We start from the raw sequence: 21,528 nt of genomic DNA, 5'->3' as shown, positions 1-21,528 counted from the left end.
GAACTGTTTGGCCATAATGACCATCGTTATGTTGGGAGGAAAAAGGGGGAGGCTTGCAAGCCAAAGAACACCATCCCAACCGTGAAGCACGGGGGTGGCAGCATCATGTTGTGGGGGTGCTTTGCTGCATGAGGGACTGGTGCACTTCACAAAATAGATGGCTTCGTGAGAAAGGAAAATTACCTAAGACAGGGAATTTTTACTAGGATTAAGTGTCAGGAATTGTGAAAAATTTAGTTTAAATGTATTTGGCTAAGGTGTATGTTAACTTCCGACTTCAACTGTATTTCCGTTAGTACCATAAGTATTTTATATTCCTGCTACCAGTCACTTTTCAGCCCTGTTTACATGTATAACCGCTTATCACGCCGACACTGACACTCGTACACCCACACCCACACACTCACACTGACCCCCACACACTCACAATAACACCCACACACTCACACTGACCCCCACACACTCACACTGAACCCCACACACTCACACTGACCCCCACACACTCACAATAACACCCACACACTCACACTGACCCCCACACACTCACAATAACACCCACACACTCACACTGACCCCCACACACTCACAATAACACCCACACACTCACACTGACCCCCACACACTCACACTGAACCCCACACACTCACAATAACACCCACACACTGACCCCCACACACTCACACTGAACCCCACACACTCACAATAACACCCACACACTCACACTGACCCCCACACACTCACAATAACACCCACACACTCACACTGACCCCCACACACTCACACTGAACCCCACACACTCACAATAACACCCACACACTCACACTGACCCCCACACACTCACAATAACACCCACACACTCACACTGACCCCCACACACTCACACTAACACCCACACACTCACACTAACACCCACACACTCACACGAACACCCACACACTCACACTAACACCCACACACTTACACTAACACCCACACACTCACACTGACCCCCACACACTCACAATAACACCCACACACTCACACGCACACCCACACACTCACACTAACACCCACGTACTTACACTAACACCCACACACTCACTCTTACACCCACACACTCAGTAACACCCACACACTTACACTATTATACTGTACACATACACCACCACACACACACACACACCCACCACTTATGCTGCTGCCATACTGTTTACAATTATTATTATTATTGTCATGTATCCTGATACCAGTTACATTCTCCTAATCTCTGCCTCTCCACGCCAGCCTCCACACGCACACACAGACATTGAATAAATTGTAATGACAGAAATAATACAGATTTTTTTTTTTTTGAATTTTGAAAAACAAATTTGCATAGCCTACATTGAAAGCCAGTAGGACAGCAGAACAGCTGAGGTGGTGTATTCTACAGCATCCCACTGCATGCTTTACCATTTCATGAAATGTATTTCTTACATGTATTCTTATAGCTCAAAATGCCCAGCAGTAAGACCACCATAGGTGTGTGTGTGTGTGTGTGTGTGTGTGTGTGTGTGTGTGTGTGTGTGTGTGTGTGTGTGTGTGTCCGTGCGTGTGTGTGTCCGTGCGTGTGTGTGTCCGTGCGTGTGTGTGTCCGTGCGTGTGTGTGTCCGTGCGTGTGTGTGTGTCCGTTTATCACGACACTGATTTGCCAGGGGATATGAATTAGTGCTTTCTCCTGTAATGGGAATGATTCAGGGGAATGTCACAGGAGCAAAATATATTGAGCTTTTTCACCCTCTTCTTTTCTTTGCTCTTAATTGCCTGGGAAAAAGGCAAGACAGTGCCATTTCTGTATGCAGAGTCAATAGGGCTGACTACAAGTAATGTTAATAGACTCTCTGCTGCTCCACAGCCTCCCAGGCCAGTCTCTAAAGAGAGTCCTCTCCACCAGCCTCTTTAGGAGTAAACCAAGGGGCTTCTTCTGTGCCAATCATTAATGAAACCGTCCTCCTCTTCGCTCCAGGACTGAGTAAGAATGCTGACGCCACGGCCGCCCTATTTCCCCGGCAGCAGCTTGTGGCTCTGTCGCCATGGTTATTCATATAGCTAACATACTGAAGCGCCGTGGTACACATGCTTCTGTTCATACTGTAGCATGCCTGTGTGTGTGAAATGCTTTATGTCAGCATTTTAGGGAAGACTAAGTGAACCGTTCTCATCATTCGTTCTCCTTCTGTCTCTGTAGTTTATTACTGGAACATGACACACTGCTTCCTTACGTTCTCCCCTCCTTTCCTGGTCACTCTGTCATGGAGTGTTCCGGTGCTCCAGTGTGGGAATATGTGTGCTTGGCCGTGCTCTGGGTCTGTTAATGGTAATGAGTTTATAAATCAAAGGATTACCTGAGTGCTGTTTCCAGGGTCCTCAGTAAAAGCAGATAGATGTGATGATCACAGGCCTGTAATAGTGGAGCTGTGGACTCTGGGAGGCTGCCACCGGAGGTGTGTGCCCTACTCCCGGCTCTGATTGGATGGGTTAAGGGTTGGTCATGCATAGTGAGGTCAGAGCAGCCAATCATGAAAGGGAAGCAGTGAGAGGGGAAGGGGTAACTTGAGCCTGTCGCTCTGGCAGCCAGAGGGTGTGTGTGCATGTGCGCCTATGTGTGTTTCTGGGGGTCAGAGTTCATCCTTCCCTTGGTTGTTCCACTTCCTCGCCTCTCTGGTGTTTGACACGGTGCGTTTTAAGAGCTGCGAGGCCTGCTGCATTCCTCCCCAGCAGACAGAACAGCAGTCTTGCTACCCTACCCTCATTAGATGCTCAATTTCGGTGAGTCCATGGGGAAAGTGGACCGCAGATCATTAGCGATTTGGAGGGAGCGATTTGTTTTGCTCCACAAGTTGTTTAGCATTACATGTCTGTAGTGCTGACGATTTCTTAACTACCCTTAGTTTTAACATCTAATGTTGCCATAAATCATATGTGGCACTTATCCTTACGTGTTCTGGGGTATGAGTCATTCCTCTATATGGAGAGACGGTGTCTGCTGTTAGGGGTGTGTGTGCGATGCGGTGCCCACGTGTGTGTGTGTGTTTGGGAGTGAGAGATGGACCTGACCTCTGGCCATAACTCAGAACCTGCTACTGCTGCCAGATCTATTGCTCGGTTCTGTTCTGATCTCCCTCTCTTTCTGTTTCCGGGTCCTGCTTCCTCTCCTTCTTTCTCTCTCTCTCTTTCACTCACTCACTCACTCACTCACTCACTCACTCACTCACTCACACACACACACACACACACACACACACACACACACACACACACACACACACACACACACACACACACACACACACACACACACACACACACACACACACACACACACACACACACACACACACACACACACACACACACACACAGGCTCACACCATCTGTCTCGCTTTGTGTCGGTCTCTGTCTTTTTCACTTCATGTCTCTGTCTCTTCTTTAAACTCACACACAGAGACACAAACTCAGGCACGACATATCTGTTTCTCCCTTGGTCCCTCTCCCTCATCTCCATGGTGTACATTGACCCCGAAAGTCATGGAGGTAATTGGAGTAACAGTATTGTCAAGACGATACATGTACAGAATCATTCTTCCCCATGTTTTCCCTGCTTTCTCCTTCTTTTCACCCAGTGAAACATATTTGGACCTAGTCATTAGAGAGTTGTGGGAGGTCTGCTCCTGGTATTGATTCTACTGTCCAATCTCATTTATTTTACATGGCTTTTCCACTCCCAGGAGCTCACCAGGTATCTATGCTGCTTTGTGATGCAGGGCTTGGGTAAATAAGGCTTTGTGATGGAGGGCTTGGGTAAATAAGGCTTTGTGATGGAGGGCTTGGGTAAATAAGGCTTTGTGATGGAGTGCTTAGGTAAATAAGGCTTTGTGATGGAGGGCTTGGGTAAATAAGGCTTTGTGATGGAGGGCTTGGGTAAATAAGGCTTTGTGATGGAGGGCTTGGGTAAATAAGGCTTTGTGATGGAGGGCTTGGGTAAATAAGGCTTTGTGATGGAGGGCTTGGGTAAATAAGGCTTTGTGATGGAGGGCTTGGGTAAATAAGGCTTTGTGATGGAGGGCTTGGGTAAATAAGGCTTTGTGATGGAGGGCTTGGGTAAATAAGGCTTTGTGATGGAGGGCTTGGGTAAATAAGGCTTTGTGATGGAGGGCTTGGGTAAATAAGGCTTTGTGATGGAGGGCTTGGGTAAATAAGGCTTTGTGATGGAGGGCTTGGGTAAATAAGGCGGAAAATACCCATTGATTCCCTGAAGATCCATGTATTGATCCTGAAGGATCATCTTTTGTGTTCTCTGTTCACCCCTTCATCCCAGCATGGAGGTAAACCCCAGGCCTGTGAACTCAGTGCTCACTCTCTTTCAGAAACACAGACAGAGATACACACACGGACACGGACACACCATGGTAACCCAGTGTTTTCAGTCATGAGTGCCAATGAGCTCATTATGGACCGCACATTAAGAAGTGTTTCTGAAATGATGTCACCCTGTAATGGTGTCACTCTCTGTTCTGGGCGAAGGCTAACGATGCTGTCATTCCACCAGCCAGTCCCTCATACAGATCCGAGTGTAGGACCTGATCGTGATCGTATACAAAAGATATACGTGATCGTATATAAATGTACGGTTTGAAATGAATATGTTTTAGTCAAATAATATAGCTGTTTTGGCTTCTTGTGGCCAATTTGCAGTCTTAAAAAAGAAAAAGTCTGAATGTAGTTGATGATCCCTGTCCTATACCATCGTTGGTCCTGGATGAGCATGATATCTCACCTCCTGCTGAGTATCTAAAGCTGTAAAAGATGGATGCACATATCTCACTGCTCTGTGAGCCTTCATTTTCATGTAAAGAGGGATGACACTGGCACATCACTAGAATCTGTCTGCTCCACTGTACCCAGGGGATTGTGGGTATGCGCGCTGTGTGTGATCGCTCCACATAATGCAACCTTAAGAAAGTGTTAAAACACGTCCTACACCTTAACCGACGATAACATTTTCATGTGCTGAGGTCCACATTATTTTACAGCCTTACCCACATAAGCTAGTTATGTATGTAAATGGTGCCACACACTCAGGGAAACATAACAGAGAAAAACGATTTAGCCTCATTTGTAATTCCCAGGTGCTAAAAAGAGCAGGTTGAGTAATATGTTAAAGTTGGATTTTAAACAGGGGCTGCCAGTTAAGTCAACTGAAAAGTAAAGTTTTCTGCATTTATTATGAAGCCCTTTAGTATCTGCCGGAAAATGACGATTGAAAACTCTCCGGAATGCTACAGCATCTGATTTGCTCTTGTTCTACTATAAATACATTAAAGTGGCTCTGGCAGAATCAGCTTTTTAAGCAAAGGTCACTTGACGTTTCATTGATTTAGCATTTTAATGTTATTTGCGTAGCCTCTCTCTCTCTGCGGGGGAATGGCATTATGCAGGCAAGGAGAGTGTGTGTGCAGTGTGCTGTTTGCTGCTGGTGAGAGGCTGTGAACGCTGCCTGGGTGTAGCTCAGTGGAGACGGGGGACGGGGCTAGACCTGCCACTCTCTAACTAGTATAAGATACAGCCAAGACCCCTCACCTCTGCAGCAGCCACCCCAGCCAGTCAGCTACCCAGCCAGTCAGCCACCCAGCCAGTCAGCCACCCAGCCTGTCAGCCACCCACCCTGTTATCCACCCAGCCAGTCAACTACCCAGCCAGTCAGCCACCCAGCCAGTCAGCCACCCAGCCAGTCAGCCACCCAGCCAGTCAGCCACCCAGCCTGTTATCCACCCACCCTGTTATCCACCCAGCCAGTCAGCCACCCAGCCAGTCAGCCACCCAGCCAGTCAGCCACCCAGCGTGTCAGCCACCCACCCAGCCTGTCAGCCACCCACCCTGTCAGCCACCCAGCCAGTCAACCACCCAGCCTGTCAGCCACCCAGCCTGTCAGTCAACCAGCCAGTCAGCTACCCAGCCAGTCATCTACCCAGCCAGTCAGCCACCCAGCCAGTCAGCCACCCAGCCAGTCAGCCACCCACCCAGCCTGTCAGTCACCCAGCCAGTCAGCCAGCCCAGCCACCCAGCCACCCAGCCAGTCAGCCACCCAGCCAGTCAGCCACCCAGCGTGTCAGCCACCCACCCAGCCTGTCAGCCACCCACCCTGTCAGCCACCCAGCCAGTCAACCACCCAGCCTGTCAGCCACCCAGCCTGTCAGTCAACCAGCCAGTCAGCTACCCAGCCAGTCATCTACCCAGCCAGTCAGCCACCCAGCCAGTCAGCCACCCACCCAGCCAGTCAGCCACCCAGCCAGTCAGCCACCCACCCAGCCTGTCAGTCACCCAGCCAGTCAGCCACCCAGCCAGTCAGCCACCCAGCCAGTCAGCCACCCAGCCTGTCAGTCACCCAGCCAGCCACTAACACTTGTTGCCAGCCTTCACATTGAAAATCCATGTGTTGTCATTAGTCCGTTTAAATGTTTTGTCTCAGCGAAGGTGTTGGCACCTCTCCCTGTCTCTATTGATTCCGGCTCCTCTTTAATAATCTCATAAAAGTGTAGTCCTGCTCTCCTGCCATGTTGGGGCAACAGAACAGGACTACCCACCCAGGATTACCAGACAGGAATGACACACCTCTACCTGACACCCTAGGATGAGAGGAAGGGAGAATGGGGAGGATGAGTGGAGGGAAGGAAGGGGAGAGGGCTTGTGTGCCTGTAAGTGTTGGCTCTGTAAGTAGGGTAGAGGAGCGAGGGGTGGAAGACCAATATAGGGGTAGAGGCCTGGGCTGGTGAGGGTGTTGTTCTGTGTTTCTCCTGGCTGGGTTGCATTGTCCTGGAAGACAATGCAACCCAGCCAGGAGTAGAGAATATCCATCAGACAGTAGAGCCTGTTCACTGGTATCAGAGGCTCTGTGGTGGCTGTAGTGAGTGTATGGATCAGTGGGTTGTTTCTCTAATATAACATTATAGGCTCAGGTTATGAATAACTCCCAGTAAGTCTGAGCCAGACTCTCTGGTTACAGGGAGTACTCTCTACATCTGCCATAATAAGGCAACTGGAGCTGGCTCTCTGAGCTTTAAATTAAACAAAATAATCCTTAATTTACTTGCTCTTGCGTTTGTATATCAGTGTGTCATGAGTTTGTGTGGTAGGAGTGTGTGTTTGTTGAGTGGGCACGCAGTGAGATGTTTAGGTCAGCAGCCTATGATTTATTTAGTCTTAGTCTTGGATGTAGTAGCATATCCAAAGTGCTGGTCTCCGCAGCTCCCTCTGTGGGCCAGTGGTGGTAGTGCTTGGTGGGTGGTGACGACGGAGGCTTGGCCCTGACCACACAGGGTGTAATAGTGCAGTGGAAACTGTGCTGTCAGTTAATAGAGGAGCTGCCTCTCTCAGTGTGTGGCAGTGGGAGAGAGTGCGATGACAGTAGAGCTCTCCTGCAGAGAGGGCAGGTGTGTTAACCCCTCTCCCTGTTTCTCTCTTTCTCTCTCTCGCTCTCTGCTCTCTTGGTCTGCTCACCCAGCCGCCACTCTCTCCTCCCGCACTCCGCTGTGACAAATGGCTCCTGACGGCTGATTTGTTGGTTGTCAAAAGTGGTCCTTGTGCCGCCGACGAGGGGGAGGTGGATCGAGCTGGAAAACAAGCTGCATCTTCCAATTTTCCAGCTCCCGCCACCGCTTCTCAGCCTCGCCCACAGAAACACTGGCAGGCAGGCAGCCCACAGAAACACTGGCAGGCAGGCAGCCCACAGAAACACTGGCAGGCAGGCAGCCCACAGAAACACTGGCAGGCAGGCAGCCCACAGAAACACTGGCAGGCAGGCAGCCCACAGAAACACTGGCAGGCAGGCAGCCCACAGAAACACTGGCAGAAACACTGGCAGGCAGGCAGCCCACAGAAACACTGGCAGGCAGGCAGCCCACAGAAACACTGGCAGGCAGGCAGCCCACAGAAACACTGGCAGGCAGGCAGCCCACAGAAACACTGGCAGGCAGGCAGCCCACAGAAACACTGGCAGGCAGGCAGCCCACAGAAACACTGGCAGGCAGGCAGCCCACAGAAACACTGGCAGGCAGGCAGCCCACAGAAACACTGGCAGGCAGGCAGCCCACAGAAACACTGGCAGGCAGGCAGCCCACAGAAACACTGGCAGGCAGGCAGGCAGCCCACGGCAAGCCAAGATGTCACTTCTCAAATTGATATTCTCTCGGTCTGACATAGAATGCATCAAATTAATAGCTGTTCATGATTTATCAGCGTATTCATTCATTTTCATTCAACCTCAGTGATTCCCAGCTTTTCCTGGGTTTTGTAAGCTCCTTTTGCACTAGAGGTGTTTCAGAGACATCCTCCGGCATTAGTAATGACAAGGGAACTAGGAAAAAAGGGAAAAGAGGGTGAGAGAAAGACAGTACTTTTGAAACAGCCATAAAACCCAGGCGTTAGTTGGGAGGGGCGACCAACTTTCCTTCCCACCAGCTACCCCAGGATGTCCCGACGAGCTTCTAGAGGAAGTCATCAAAGCCTGAGTTCTCTCCCATGACAGTAGTTAGAACATTGTGCTTTCTGCCCTGCATAGACAGTTAATCTCCCCAACACTCCTCAGGGACATTAGAAATTAAAATCTTGCCTTGTCCCACATGCCCCTGGGCCATGTGGTTACAGTAACATGAAACACTAAACCTGCCCCTGGGCCATGTGGTTACAGTAACATGAAACACTAAACCTGCCCCTGGGCCATGTGGTTACAGTAACATGAAACACTAAACCTGCCCCTGGGCCATGTGGTTACAGTAACATGAAACACTAAACCTGCCCCTGGGCCATGTGGTTACAGTAACATGAAACACTCAACCTGCCCCTGGGCCATGTGGTTACAGTAACATGAAACACTAAACCTGCCCCTGGGCCATGTGGTTACAGTAACATGAAGCACTAAACCTGCCCCTGGGCCATGTGGTTACAGTAACATGAAACTCTAAACCTGCCCCTGGGCCATGTGGTTACAGTAACATGAAACTCTAAACCTGCCCCTGGGCCATGTGGTTACAGTAACATGAAATGCTAAACCTGCCCCTGGGCCATGTGGTTACAGTAACATGAAACACTAAACCTGCCCCTGGGCCATGTGGTTACAGTAAACAGCAGCAGTCATTCTATAGAGAGCTTTAGGAGTGTCTCTAAGTGCATGTGAATGTGACTAATGTGCACTACACAATCTGAGATGAGTCAAAGGTCACAGTGGAATAGAGGGGGCTGCTCTAGGTTATTTACCCATGGTCCTCTTCTCTTATTAGCCCTGCTGTCTCCTTATCTCCTCTTATGTCATCCTGTGTTCTGTATGTCATCCTGGCTCCTTCACCCCTGACCTCCGACCCTGTTTAGGCTCCCTTAAGCTCTGGAGGTTGCTGACTGTTGAAATGTTGTTGATATTATGGACTGGGTGTTTGTGTTCCAAGTAGGCTGATTGTATCATTTTATGGTATTCACAGTTATTATCAAATAAAATCACATTTTATTTGTCACATGCTTGGTAAACAACAGGTGTAGACTAACAGTTAAATGCTTCCTTACGGGCCCTTCCCAACAATGCAGAGAAATAGAAAAATAACAGAAAGACAATAACACTAAATACATCATGTGTAATGATACCGTGGCTATATACACAGGGTACCAGTACCGAGTCAATGTGCAGCGGTAAGAGGTCATTGAGGTATATATGTATGTATATACAGGGGTGGCAGGTAGCCTAGTGGTTAGAGTGTTGGACTAGTAACCGAAAGGTTGCAAGATTGAATCCCTGAGCTGACAAGGTAAAACATCTGTCTTTCTGCCCCTGAACAAGGCAGTTAACCCACTGTCATTGAAAATAAGAATTTGTTCTTAACTGACGTGCCTAGTTATATAAAAAAAATAAAAAATATAGGTAGGGGTAAAGTGACTAGGTAGCAGGATAGACAGTAGCAGCCGTGTATGTGATGAGTCAAAAGAGTAGGTGCAAAGGGGAGGTCAATGCAGATAGTTCAGGTCCCTATTTGGTTAACTATTAGCGGTCTTATGGCTTGGGGGTAGAAGGTATGGGTATGATATAGGTTCAGTTTGGCAATGTGTTAACCATATTCAAGCTGAGACTACATTTCCTGTTTGACCCCTTGTCTTCTATTGGTGAATGAACATCCATATCTCTTCATCACATAGTCTGTTGAGCTCCATTATAATGACTGGATTATGGTGTGTGGTAATGACTTTAAAGCAGCAGCTATGTGTTTATGTGTTTATCCAGTGTGGCGTCATTGTAAATAAGAATTTGTTCTTACCTGACTTGCCCAGTTAAATCAAAACATTTATGGTAATGCTTGTTTAAGCCCAGGCTGAGGTGATCTTTACTGTCTGTCTGTCTGTCTTCTGTATACAGTACTACAGGCTGCTTCTCATTCATTCCCACTTATTCTTTTATTCCAAATTCTTTGTGTTTCCACACTAGCTCTTCCTTTCTAACACAATGCAATAGAATATCATTTCCCCTTTGAACCCGCGCCATAAAGAAGGCAGATTGCTTTGTGCGTCAGCCATCAGAACAGCCAGAGAAAAGAGCATAGCCGTTCCCTGGTCCGCCAAGGCTACAGTCGTCTTGTCTCATGGCCTTGTCTCCTTGATATAGGAAGGGGTTATAAGCCTTTATTTTATAAATACCTTCAAACATCCCACGGTCAATGATACATTCAGATATGCCGAGTCCTGCATTAACATAAAAACGAGGTCTTGTTATACAGTGAAATTTCAATGAAGCGAACACAAAATGCATTTAATGAAATTCAGATGCTAAGGCCCCTGCTCCCATGAATCTCATTAAATGGGCTTTGTGCTGTTTTTCCATCTTCTCTTTGTGGAGAAGGTCCTCCAGTGCCTCTAATAAGGTCTGAGATTTCATCATATTCTTGATTTAGAGAAGACAATGTCTGTCTTGTTCAGTTGTTCCTCCCAGCGCTCACGCCATTCTGCCTCTCCAAAAGACGGGGGGCGGGCAGAGTTTCTCCATGCACCTCATGATAATAGCTGCATGGTGCATTTTCTTTTAATGCTGAAGTTTGCAAACAGCCCCCTAACTCTCTCTATCTCTCTCACTCTCTCTCTCTGTCTCTCTCTCTCTCTCTCTCTCTCTCTCTCTCTCTCTCTCTCTCTCTCTCTCTCTCTCTCTCTCTCTCTCTGTCTCTGTCTCTCTCTCTGTCTCTCTCTCTCTCTCTCTCTCTCTCTCTCTCTCTCTCTCTCTCTCACCTCACTGCTGTTGTCTTCTGCTTCAAAGCACACAGTCGAAAGCTTATGGTCATTCCATCAGTTCAGCTCATCAGATGAATCAATTGAGCACGGCGTACTGTAGCCGTCAATGTTTCTGTCACACGTTGATAGATAGTAGACAGTTCTGAGTCTCTGTAGTAGCGGTTAGGCCCCTCCTGTCCCCCTGTGTGTACACTGTGTGTAGTCTACTGACTGGTTTGGCCTGTGATGGGCTATTCTGCCTCTCCAAAAGACGGGGGCGGGCAGAGTTTCTCCATGCACCTCATGATAATAGCTGCATGGTGCATTTTCTTTAATGCTGAAGTTTGCAAACAGCCCCTAACTCTCTCTATCTCTCTCACTCTCTCTCTCTGTCTCTCTCTCTCTCTCTCTCTCTCTCTCTCTCTCTCTCTCTCTCTCTCTCTCTCTCTCTCTCTCTCTCTCTCTCTCTCTGTCTCTGTCTCTGTCTCTCTCTCTCTGTCTCTCTCTCTCTCTCTCTCTCTCTCTCTCTGTCTCTCTCTCTCTCTCTCTCTCTCTCTCTTTCTCTCTCTCTCTGTACAGGATTTGGCTTTGTAACTTTCGAGGGTGAAGACGTCGTAGAGAAAGTCTGTGAAATTCATTTTCATGAAATCAATAATAAAATGGTAAGTCTACTCTTCTTTTCAATTCCAGGTTGGTGTTGAAAGATTAATATTTGATTTCCTCTTTAATGGAGTGTTAATAGCTTAGAGTCAACGGTGTGTGTTGGGCGTAGGCGTGTGTGTGTGTGTGCTCGTGCATGACTGTATATATAGGTGTGTGTGCTTGTGTGAGTGTGTGTGTGGGTGTGTGCACACCTGTGTGTGTGTGTGTGTGTGTGTGTGTGTGTGTGTGTGTGTGTGTGTGTGTGTGTGTGTGTGTGTGTGTGTGTGTGTGTGTGTGTGTGTGTGTGTGTGTGTGTGCGTACATGTGCGTGCCCGTTTGTGTGCACTCTGTGGGTCTCTGGGTTTCTGGGATGGGGTAGCGCAGTGGTGTGTACTGCCCGGTAACTGTGAAATTGTGTGTGTGAGTTCCGCCTGTCACGTTGAGGGAGTGGCTTTCTTGCCCCTACATTCCCCAACCCATACAACACACACACCTTGAGTGCTGGCCAGCCAGGGAGAGAGTGTTGCTGGGAGAGCGTTGGCAGAGGAAGAGTTCATTAACCAGGGATTAGAGCCTTCCAGGAAGCCCAGTAATGATCTAACTCACCACCTCACTGCTGTTGTCTTCTGCTTCAAAGCACACAGTCGAAAGCTTATGGTCATTCCATCAGTTCAGCTCATCAGATGAATCAATTGAGCACGGCGTACTGTAGCCGTCAATGTTTCTGTCACACGTTGATAGATAGTAGACAGTTCTGAGTCTCTGTAGTAGCGGTTAGGCCCCTCCTGTCCCCCTGTGTGTACACTGTGTGTAGTCTACTGACTGGTTTGGCCTGTGATGGGCTAGAGGGAATAATCTCTTCCTGTCACTCTACGGGCTGGGACTCCTCCCTTTACTATGTGGTCTCCTTCAGGGTCATAGACCTGAGTGACGGCGGTGGTGTGGTAGAAACAAGAGACCGACTCGTCCATGTATGGCCCTTACCTACCACAATCTTTGTAACAGTCCCTGCTGATCAGAGCCTCCCATAGGAATCACATGAGAAGAACAGAGAGGAAACGAGACAGGTAGAGGAGAGGGGAGGGGAAAAGAGAGGAGAGGAGAGAATAGGGGGCGAGGAGAGAAGGAGAGCAGAGAAAGAGGAGAAACAGGCCTGGTTATCTGAGCTGGAGATCAGATATTGTAGTAATTCTGATCCCCCTCGTCTCCCTCTTCCATCCCTCCATCCCCTCTCCCTCTCTTTCTCCGTCACAGACAAGCTGCTCCTTGAGCCCAGGGACAGACACAGTGTCTGCTTGCAGATCTATGAGACCAAGACAATGCTATCGATTTTTATATGATATTGCATCAAATGGTTTCATCGTTCAGGGAGCACCAAGCCAGGGCTGCCATTTCGTTTTCCCTGCAGTGGTTTGGAGCATTGTTCGTGCCACCCATCGACAGGCTGGATTGAATTGGACTAGCAGGGAATTGCATGAGATGGGTAACTTCAGAGAAATGGAGGAGAATAAAAAGCTACTTGAAATACTCCAGGTTATTTGTCTTGTTGAAAATAACAGAAGTTGATGTGCTGCACTCTCTCTGTGCGGTAATGAGATGGTTGAGCGTTTCTAAGACAACCGAGGAGAGGGTTAAACCGTTCCGGGGAGTTCAAGCAAGCTTCTTCCCATTTTCCTCTCTATTAGAATCCACTGGTAGAGCTTCAGATCAAAGCTTTATCTGAAGCATCATCTGCTAACAGTCTGTGCTGTTTATATTTGACTTGCTAATTCCATTCATCATCATTATTATGATTATTATTTAGTATACTCCTGTGGCAGGCAGGGTCCTGTATTCAGGCTGTTTTAGTGTCATCGTGTGTTTTGATGCCTCTCATCTCTGCTTCCTGCCATCTGTTGCATGTTGAACCCCTTCCTTTAATAGAGTATACAGTCAACTGTGTGCCAGGCAACCCGGCTCTGAGGGAATTCAGTAGAGATTGAAACACAGGCCACAGGTCCAGAGCGGTGGACGTTAGGGAAGAGTCTTCTAGTAAGGGTCAGATTGTGTAGGTGACGACAGAGCATGTGTCGCCCTCGTGAGGATTTCTCTCACGGCGCGACGCTGCCTGCCTTTGATGTCCGCTCTAAGCACACGCAGCCGCCCATAAAACATTCAGCAGACTTTTCCTCTGCCGGAGACAGAGAGGAAGGGGGAGGGGGGTTGAACAGAACTCTCTTCAAATCCAAACGTCCCGCTTTGGCCCCTTAGAAATCCGACAGAGTGCTGACATCTGGGAGAACAGGAAGGGGGCGAATGGAGGAGGGGAAGGAGGTTAGGATGGAGTGGGGGAAGGAGGAGGGGAAGGAGGAGAGGAAGGAGGAGGGATGGAGGAGGGGAAGGAGGAGAGGAAGGAGGAAGGGATGGAGGAGGGGAAGGAGGAGGGGAAGGAGGAGAGGATGGAGGAGAGGATGGAGGAGAGGGAGGAGGAGGGGAAGGAGGAGGGGATGAAGGAGGGGAAGGAGGAGGGGATGTAGGAGGGGAAGGAGGAGAGGATGGAGGGAAAGCAGGGAAGATAAAAGGCTCAGGTTTTAACTTAGTATTTATTACAGGAGGATTTTGGGGGGAGATTTAATATCTGAGTTCACCCAATTAAGTCATTTCCGAAATAGACCTATTACGCTCCTGTGATCTCAGATAATTCATGGATATCCACTGGACAGGACTCCCTGTAATGTTAAGAGTTTTAATAATACCTCCTGGTGCTATCCCTTTGATGTGCCCTCCAGTAGGCCTGCCACTCTACTACTGACAGCACAGGCAGACAGACAGGCAGACAGACCACTCTTGGGAGTTTACATGAACTTCAGCACCTAGGTGAACCCTCCTCCCCCAAGCCTAGCTCATCATCTGGGGTCAGTGCACATTGAGATGTAATCTACCCATGGTGTGTGTGTGTGTGTGCTTGTGTGTGAACATATGCATGCCTGTGTATGTGTGTGCGTGTGTGTGTGTTTGTGCACTGGGGTGTGTGTGTGTTTGAGTGGATCCTGGAGGATTTACGCAATCACCCAGGGTTCATGTGTGGAGCAGCATAGCTCTACACTAAGGACAGGATATTTATAGCTGGGTTGACGTAGCAGAGGAATGTGGATGTCCATCTGACTGAGTGAAACTACCCCATCCTCTCCTCTACTCTCTGCTGTGGTCTGCCCACTAGGGGGGCTTCTGGCCTCTGGTGAACCATTGCCTGCCTTGCTGGGAAGTACCATGTCCCGGTCACCATGTCTCTCTCTCTCTCTCTCTCTCTCTCTCTCTCTCCCTCTCCTTCCATTCCTAGCCTTTTCAGGTCTGATTACTGTGGAGCCCCACAGGGCAGGAGCAAGAGAGTGATTGAGGAAATGGCCTGTTCTCTCTGTCTCAATGTCATCCTGATCACCAACTTCCTCTCTGATTGTTACAGTGTGAGTTTTGCCTCATCTGCGAGGCGGCCAGGGGGACAGAGGCTGAATGACAATAAGGTCTCACTTTATCTCTCTAAATATCTCCAGGTAGCCCTGTGTATCGCCACCTGCTGGTGTGTGTGATAGACTAACACCTGCTCTATACATTAAGTTTACGCTGTCAAGTAGTAGAGGGGTGCTGATTGGGTAGCTTATTAGCCATTAGTCATTCAGCCACACCTCCTCATGGAGAGGGTTCCCTCAGTGTAATGGAGTATAACCATAGTGGAACTATAGTGTTGTAGTGGAACCAAGAAGCTGCAATCAGCGGTCCTCTGAGATGGTGTTGTGTGGAACCGTGTGGAGGGAGCTGTGAGAATCTGCTAGCACTTCAGCGCCAGTATGACATTTATCAAGAGGCATAGGTTGTCATTAATATGTGAGCTGGGCCTAATGGGCTGCTGTTGGGCTGATGAGCCTGATGGATGACTGGCAGGACGGCCAGGGACGATGAGGGAGGGAGTGACACGCTGTCTGTCAGTCAGCAGAGCACACACACACACACACACACACACCATGTTACATCAGCACGACATGCCACGCTGCAGCGCCTCTCTGACAGATGGGACCTCTCAGACACACTCTGCTTTAAGGAAACACTGAATTTTGGGTTCACTGCAACCCCCTGTATTATTCCTCTTTAATTGCTATTCACATCTGAATATACTATCAGCCCCAATGTTCATTTTGGTTTACATTAATCAATGATATTCTCAATTCTCAAATATCACCATGCAGTGATTTACAACTACAACCTTGAAAACCTTGTCTTGTCTCTTTTGTCCCTCTCTTCCCGAGTGTCCTGTGTTTTGTTGGATCTGCTTTGAGTTAGTGTCCACTCTCCATGTCCAAGTAGAGACATAGCTTTGGCATACTGAGACAGGAAGGGAAACTGTGGCTCAGTGTGAATATGAGGAAACATGTTGGAATCTGGTGGTTTTAGAATTAGATTGGTAACAGTCTGTAATCTGCTACCATTGGATTTGTAGCTATACTGAACAAAAATATAAACGCACTTTAAATGTAAGGTGTTGGTCCCATGTTTCGTGAGCTGCAATACAAAATCCCAGAAATGTTCCATACGTACAAAAAGCGTATTTCTCTCAAATTTTATGCACAAATTTGTTTACATCCCTGTTAGTGAGCATTTATCCTTTGCCAAGATAATCCATCCACCTGGCAGGTGTGGCATATCAAGAAGATGATTAAAAAGCATGATCATTAAACAGGTGCTGGGGACAAAACAAAGCCACTCTAAAATGTGCAGTTTTGTCACACAACACAATGTCACAGATGTCTGAATTTTTGAGGAAGTGTGCAATTGTCATGCTGACTGTAGGAATGTCCACCAGAGCTGTTGACAGATAATTGAATGTTAATTTTTCTACCATAAGCCGCCTCCAACGTCATTTTAGAGAATTTGTCACTATGTCCAACTGGCCTCTCAACCGCAGACCATGTGTATGGCGTCATGTGGGCGAACGGTTTGCTGATGTCAACATTGTGAACAGAGTGCCCCAATGTGGCGGTGGGGTTATGGTATGGGCAGGCATAAGCTACATACAACAAACACAGTTGCATTTTATCGATGTCAATTTGAATGTACCAAAATACCGTGACGACATGCTGAGACCATTCTGAGGTCCATTTTCTTTAAGGTATCTGTGACTAACATATCTGTATTTCCTGTCATGTGAAATCCATAGATTGGGGCCTAATGAATTGATTTTCTCATATGAACTGTAACACAGTAAAATCTTAGAAATTGTTGCATGTTGCTTTTATACTTTTGTTCAGTATAGATGATTCCTCTCAGCAGGTTGTTACTCTAGTGAACATGGTTTCACTCGATATTAAGACCTGAGAGGTGCTGTACAGGAAGCAGCTGCTCCAACTCTGAGTTAGGGCTGACCTTGTCAAAGTGACAGGATACAAGTCGTGTTTTGAAGTAAAGCTGTTCTAATGTGAGTTGCTGTAGCACAGATAGAAATACTAGCGGAGGCAGGGAAATGTCATAAGCAGGGAAGTGTATTGAGAGATAGAGAGAGATAGTTAGAGAGAGAGAGGGCAGGGGGGGATATAGATGTGTGTGTGATGGGGGAAATATAGATTTCTGTCTCATAGGAAAAGCTACTTTAAGTGTATCAATAATGCACATGGTCTCATGCCTCTCATGTAATTTAATTCAAGTTACTGGGAGTTCTGCTGTCCTGGTTAACCTGGGCCTTTCTGATACCTCTCAGCAGCAGAAGCGTTTGTCCCCCCTGCCATTGCCAGTAGTATCAGTGGTTGGAGGGAGCCTAGAAGGGAACAGTGAAGTGGATCTAGATGATGTGGATGCTGTAGTGTTGATGGCAGGTTGCTGTTGCCCTCTCTCTTTGACAAGAGTCATTCAGTCATCCCTCTAATCGAAGCAATGATCTCTGTTCTCTCCACCACCCGCCTCCCAATATGAATGCATAATGAACACCTATCAAGTAGTGGCTCAGATCTCTAGATGGGAGTAGTGTGCCGTTAAAATAGGCCCATATTGGTTTTAGTGAACTGCTCCAAGGTAATGTTCTTAAATGTGTCATTTATGATATTCCTCAGTAGAGAATGATCACTGCCGCAGGGATGAATTGTCCGTTAGTAGTCAATTTCCCAGTCGGGTCCCCTGACATGGCCAACCAATTACTGTAGTGAGCAGGCAGGCAGGCAGGCAGGCAGGCAAGCAGGCAGGCAGGCAGGCAAGCAGGGAGGCAGGCAGGTAGCGCTGCTTCCAGCCCACACTGACTGGAGCAGGGAGGGAAGGCTATAAATTAGGCATGCCTCCATGTACTGTATGGAAATAGGGAGAGGTGTTGCTGGAGGAACTGAATGTTGAAAGATATTATGTACGTTGAATCCACATTTCACCCATATTGTTTTAGATTGATGTAATGTAATTTAGTCCAGAATTTCAGTTAAATAACATACCGGGCGATCTTGATGTTCTGTGATACATCTTGATTGGGTCAAACTCAAAACCCATTTCCCATTGCTGTTAGGATGTATATGAACATGAACATGACAGCCAGATAGTGACAGATCCAACGATTACATGCCTGCTGTGAGACAGTCACTTAAATTTCAGTATACCGCCAGGTAGTACGTGCATTATGTTAAAAGCAATGACTCTATATATGAATGGACAAAGCCATTGATCACGTGACACCCTTCATTCCTATGTGAAGACTCAATAGCACATTGAAGCCAAATTAAGTCAGTTAAGATGACGTCACATGGAGACATAGGGGTTTTCTTGTTTTGGTAAAAGTACCTCCTCCGTCCTCTCTCCTCCGTCCTCCCTCCTCAGTCTTCTCTTTTTCGTGACCCAGAAACCGTTAAGTGGTTGAGTGGTCGAGGAGTTTGTGAATTCGTTAGTAGGCAAACAGAAAACGGTCCTCCCGTCCTCGATAGCCTCCTTTTGGCCAAGAAGCACAAGTGTATCCTACCTGAGTCCTTCACAGAAGAGTTTTGAAATCTGCCACACATCCTTTAATCTATAAAATGTCTTGCACAAATTCGTTTTTATCCCTTTATACATTTATTTTGGGATTCCACCCTGCAAACGTAATTTGCCTGATGACGCGTGATTGGATATGGATTCTCATTTCATACACATTTTCGTCCACTTACCCTCTCTTCGCCGCCTCTCCTCGATTACCTTAAAGCTTTTTCAAAAGGAGTCTAGAAATGACGGAGGAGAGAGGATGCAGGAGTTGATCAAATCTAATTGAGAAAAGCAGTTTGAGCTATTCCAGGAAGGGACATTGCAGGCTAGCTCAGTGCTGCCCCCTCTCATTGAATAACTCAAGCTGAAGGCCGAGCTACTGCAGGCTGCCATTAGCAACTAAATTATCCCTATGACTTCTTCTGTGTGCAATTTTAAAATAATCGGTTCAAGGACATACATCTGGTGTATTACAAGCAATTATTGGTACCATGACAGGTGCTGTGGATTTTTTATGCACATTGCACGTAACATAGTGACCCACCATTATTGCATCATACAGCCATGAAACAGGAAGCGATTTTCTTGCTGTCATTTTTCCCCAAATTCTTTGTGAGCGCTTTTACCATGTCCCTTGTTCAGTACAAGCAGCTTATTTTGCCTCTCATTTCATGATTCAGTCCTTTGAGGAAGGAAGTCATCCTGTGCTCTCTGGTTCAGTACTCTTTGTGTGGCTGTGCAATTGCATATGCCAAAAGGAGGTGGCATATCTGTGTGTGCTTCCTTCATGACAGATTTACTTTGGGAAAAAGTGTTTGGTACCCTGCATCTGAAAGGTCTGAACATCTGATTATGGAGAACAGGTTGTCCTGACAAATAAACGATCATCAACGTCCCCTAGTTTGCTCTTTCTTCTCACCTCTCCTCTCATAGAGTTACAATAGTAGAGATGCAGAATCACTAAAACCTTTGGTTTATAGGTGGAGCTGTGAAGAGGGTGTTCTCAAGATGGTCTACTGCCGTAAAAACTATCCACCATAAATAATGGACGTATTATGTAACCATTATGCTACCATTGTTCTTTACTGTGACATTAGAAAAAAATTATGCTTTTTAAATATGTGATCGACCACTTGGATTCGGTCTTATGTAGCAGAATTTGAAATTGTGTTTTTACATTGGATAAAAGCAGAGACAGAGCCACAAAATGAGATATTATACACTGCATTTGAGGAACAATGGGAAAGTCATTCTGCTTTGAAAGTTGATAAACTTTAGAGAAAATGGCCTTTGAATGTTTTGGTACTTACTGGAGAGCTCTTCTTCGTCTACACCCATGCAGCATCGTTCACACCCTCTTAGTTTGCTACACCAAATCTCTTTAAGGGTTGATCTGAGCGTTCTGTCCTAACAGCAGTCAAGCACCCAAGCTAACTGGCTAACAGTTGTCGAAATTAACTATTAAAATGGACACGCATAGTGGAGTCTTTTGTTAAGACATATAGCTTGCTAGCTATTTTATTTATTTATTTATTTTTATTTCACCTTTATTTAACCAGGTAGACTAGTTGAGAACAAGTTCTCATTTGCAACTGCGACCTGGCCAAGATAAAGCATAGCAGTGTGAACAGACAACAACACAGAGTTACACATGGAGTAAACAATAAACAAGTCAATAACATAGTAGAAAATATACATCTATATACATTGTGTGCAAAAGGCATGAGGAGGTAGGCAATAAATAGGCCATAGGAGTGAATAATTACAATTTAACAGATTAACACTGGAGTGATAAATGACCAGATGAACATGTGCAGGTAGAGATACTGGTGTGCAAAAGAGCAGAAAAGTAAATAAAATAAAAACTATAGGGATGAGGTAGGTAAATTGGGTGGGCTAAATACTGATGGACTATGTACAGCTGCAGCGATCGGTTAGCTGCTCAGATAGCAGATGTTTAAAGTTGGTGAGGGAGATAAAAGTCTCCAACTTCAGAGATTTTTGCAATTCGTTCCAGTCGCAGGCAGCAGAGAACTGGAAGGAAAGGAGGCCAAATTAGGTTTTGGCTTTAGGGATGATCAGTGAGATACACCTGCTGGAGCGCGTGCTACGGGTGGGTGTTGCCATCGTGACCAGTGACCTGAGATAAGGCGGAGCTTTACCTAGCATAGACTTGTAGATGACCTGGAGCCAGTGGGTCTGGCGACGAACATGTAGCGAGGGCCAGCCGACTAGAGCATACAGGTCGCAGTGGCGGGTGGTATAAGGTGCTTTAGTAACAAAACAGATGGCACTGTGATAAACTGCATCCAGTTTGCTGAGTAGAGTATTGGAAGCTATTTTGTAGATGTCATCGCCGTAGTCGAGGATCGGTAGGATAGTCAGTGAGTGAAGAAGGCTTTGTTGCGAAATAGAAAGCCGACTAGATTTGATTTTGGATTGGAGATGTTTTGATATAAGTCTGGAAGGAGAGTTTGCAGTCGAGCCAGACACCTAGGTACTTATAGATGTCCACATATTCTAGGTCGGAACCATCCAGGGTGGTGATGCTAGTCGGCGTACGGGTGCAGGCAGAGAACGGTTGAAAAGCATGCATTTGGTTTTACTAGCAGAGACAGAGCTACAAAAGAGCAGTTGGAGGCCACGGAAGGAGTGTTGTATGGCATTGAAGCTCGT

General features: G+C 47.0%; 1 protein-coding gene across 15 annotated transcripts in view; it reads left to right on the top strand.

Annotated features, from left to right (window-relative positions):
- Positions 1-21,528, top strand: part of LOC118389693 (RNA-binding protein Musashi homolog 2-like) — a 335,623-nt gene that overhangs the window by 236,273 nt on the left and 77,822 nt on the right. For all 15 annotated transcript variants that reach the window (XM_052457216.1, XM_052457217.1, XM_052457210.1 and 12 more), the window contains exon 8: positions 11,833-11,915. In XM_052457216.1, the coding sequence (XP_052313176.1) occupies positions 11,833-11,915 (83 nt within the window). The remainder of the gene's footprint in view (positions 1-11,832; positions 11,916-21,528) is intronic.

This window comes from Oncorhynchus keta, chromosome 11, assembly GCF_023373465.1.
Source record: "Oncorhynchus keta strain PuntledgeMale-10-30-2019 chromosome 11, Oket_V2, whole genome shotgun sequence".
Classification (NCBI taxonomy): Eukaryota; Metazoa; Chordata; class Actinopteri; order Salmoniformes; family Salmonidae; genus Oncorhynchus; species Oncorhynchus keta.
Note: the sequence above shows the minus strand (reverse complement) of the source record. Positions and strands in the feature narration are given on the sequence as shown.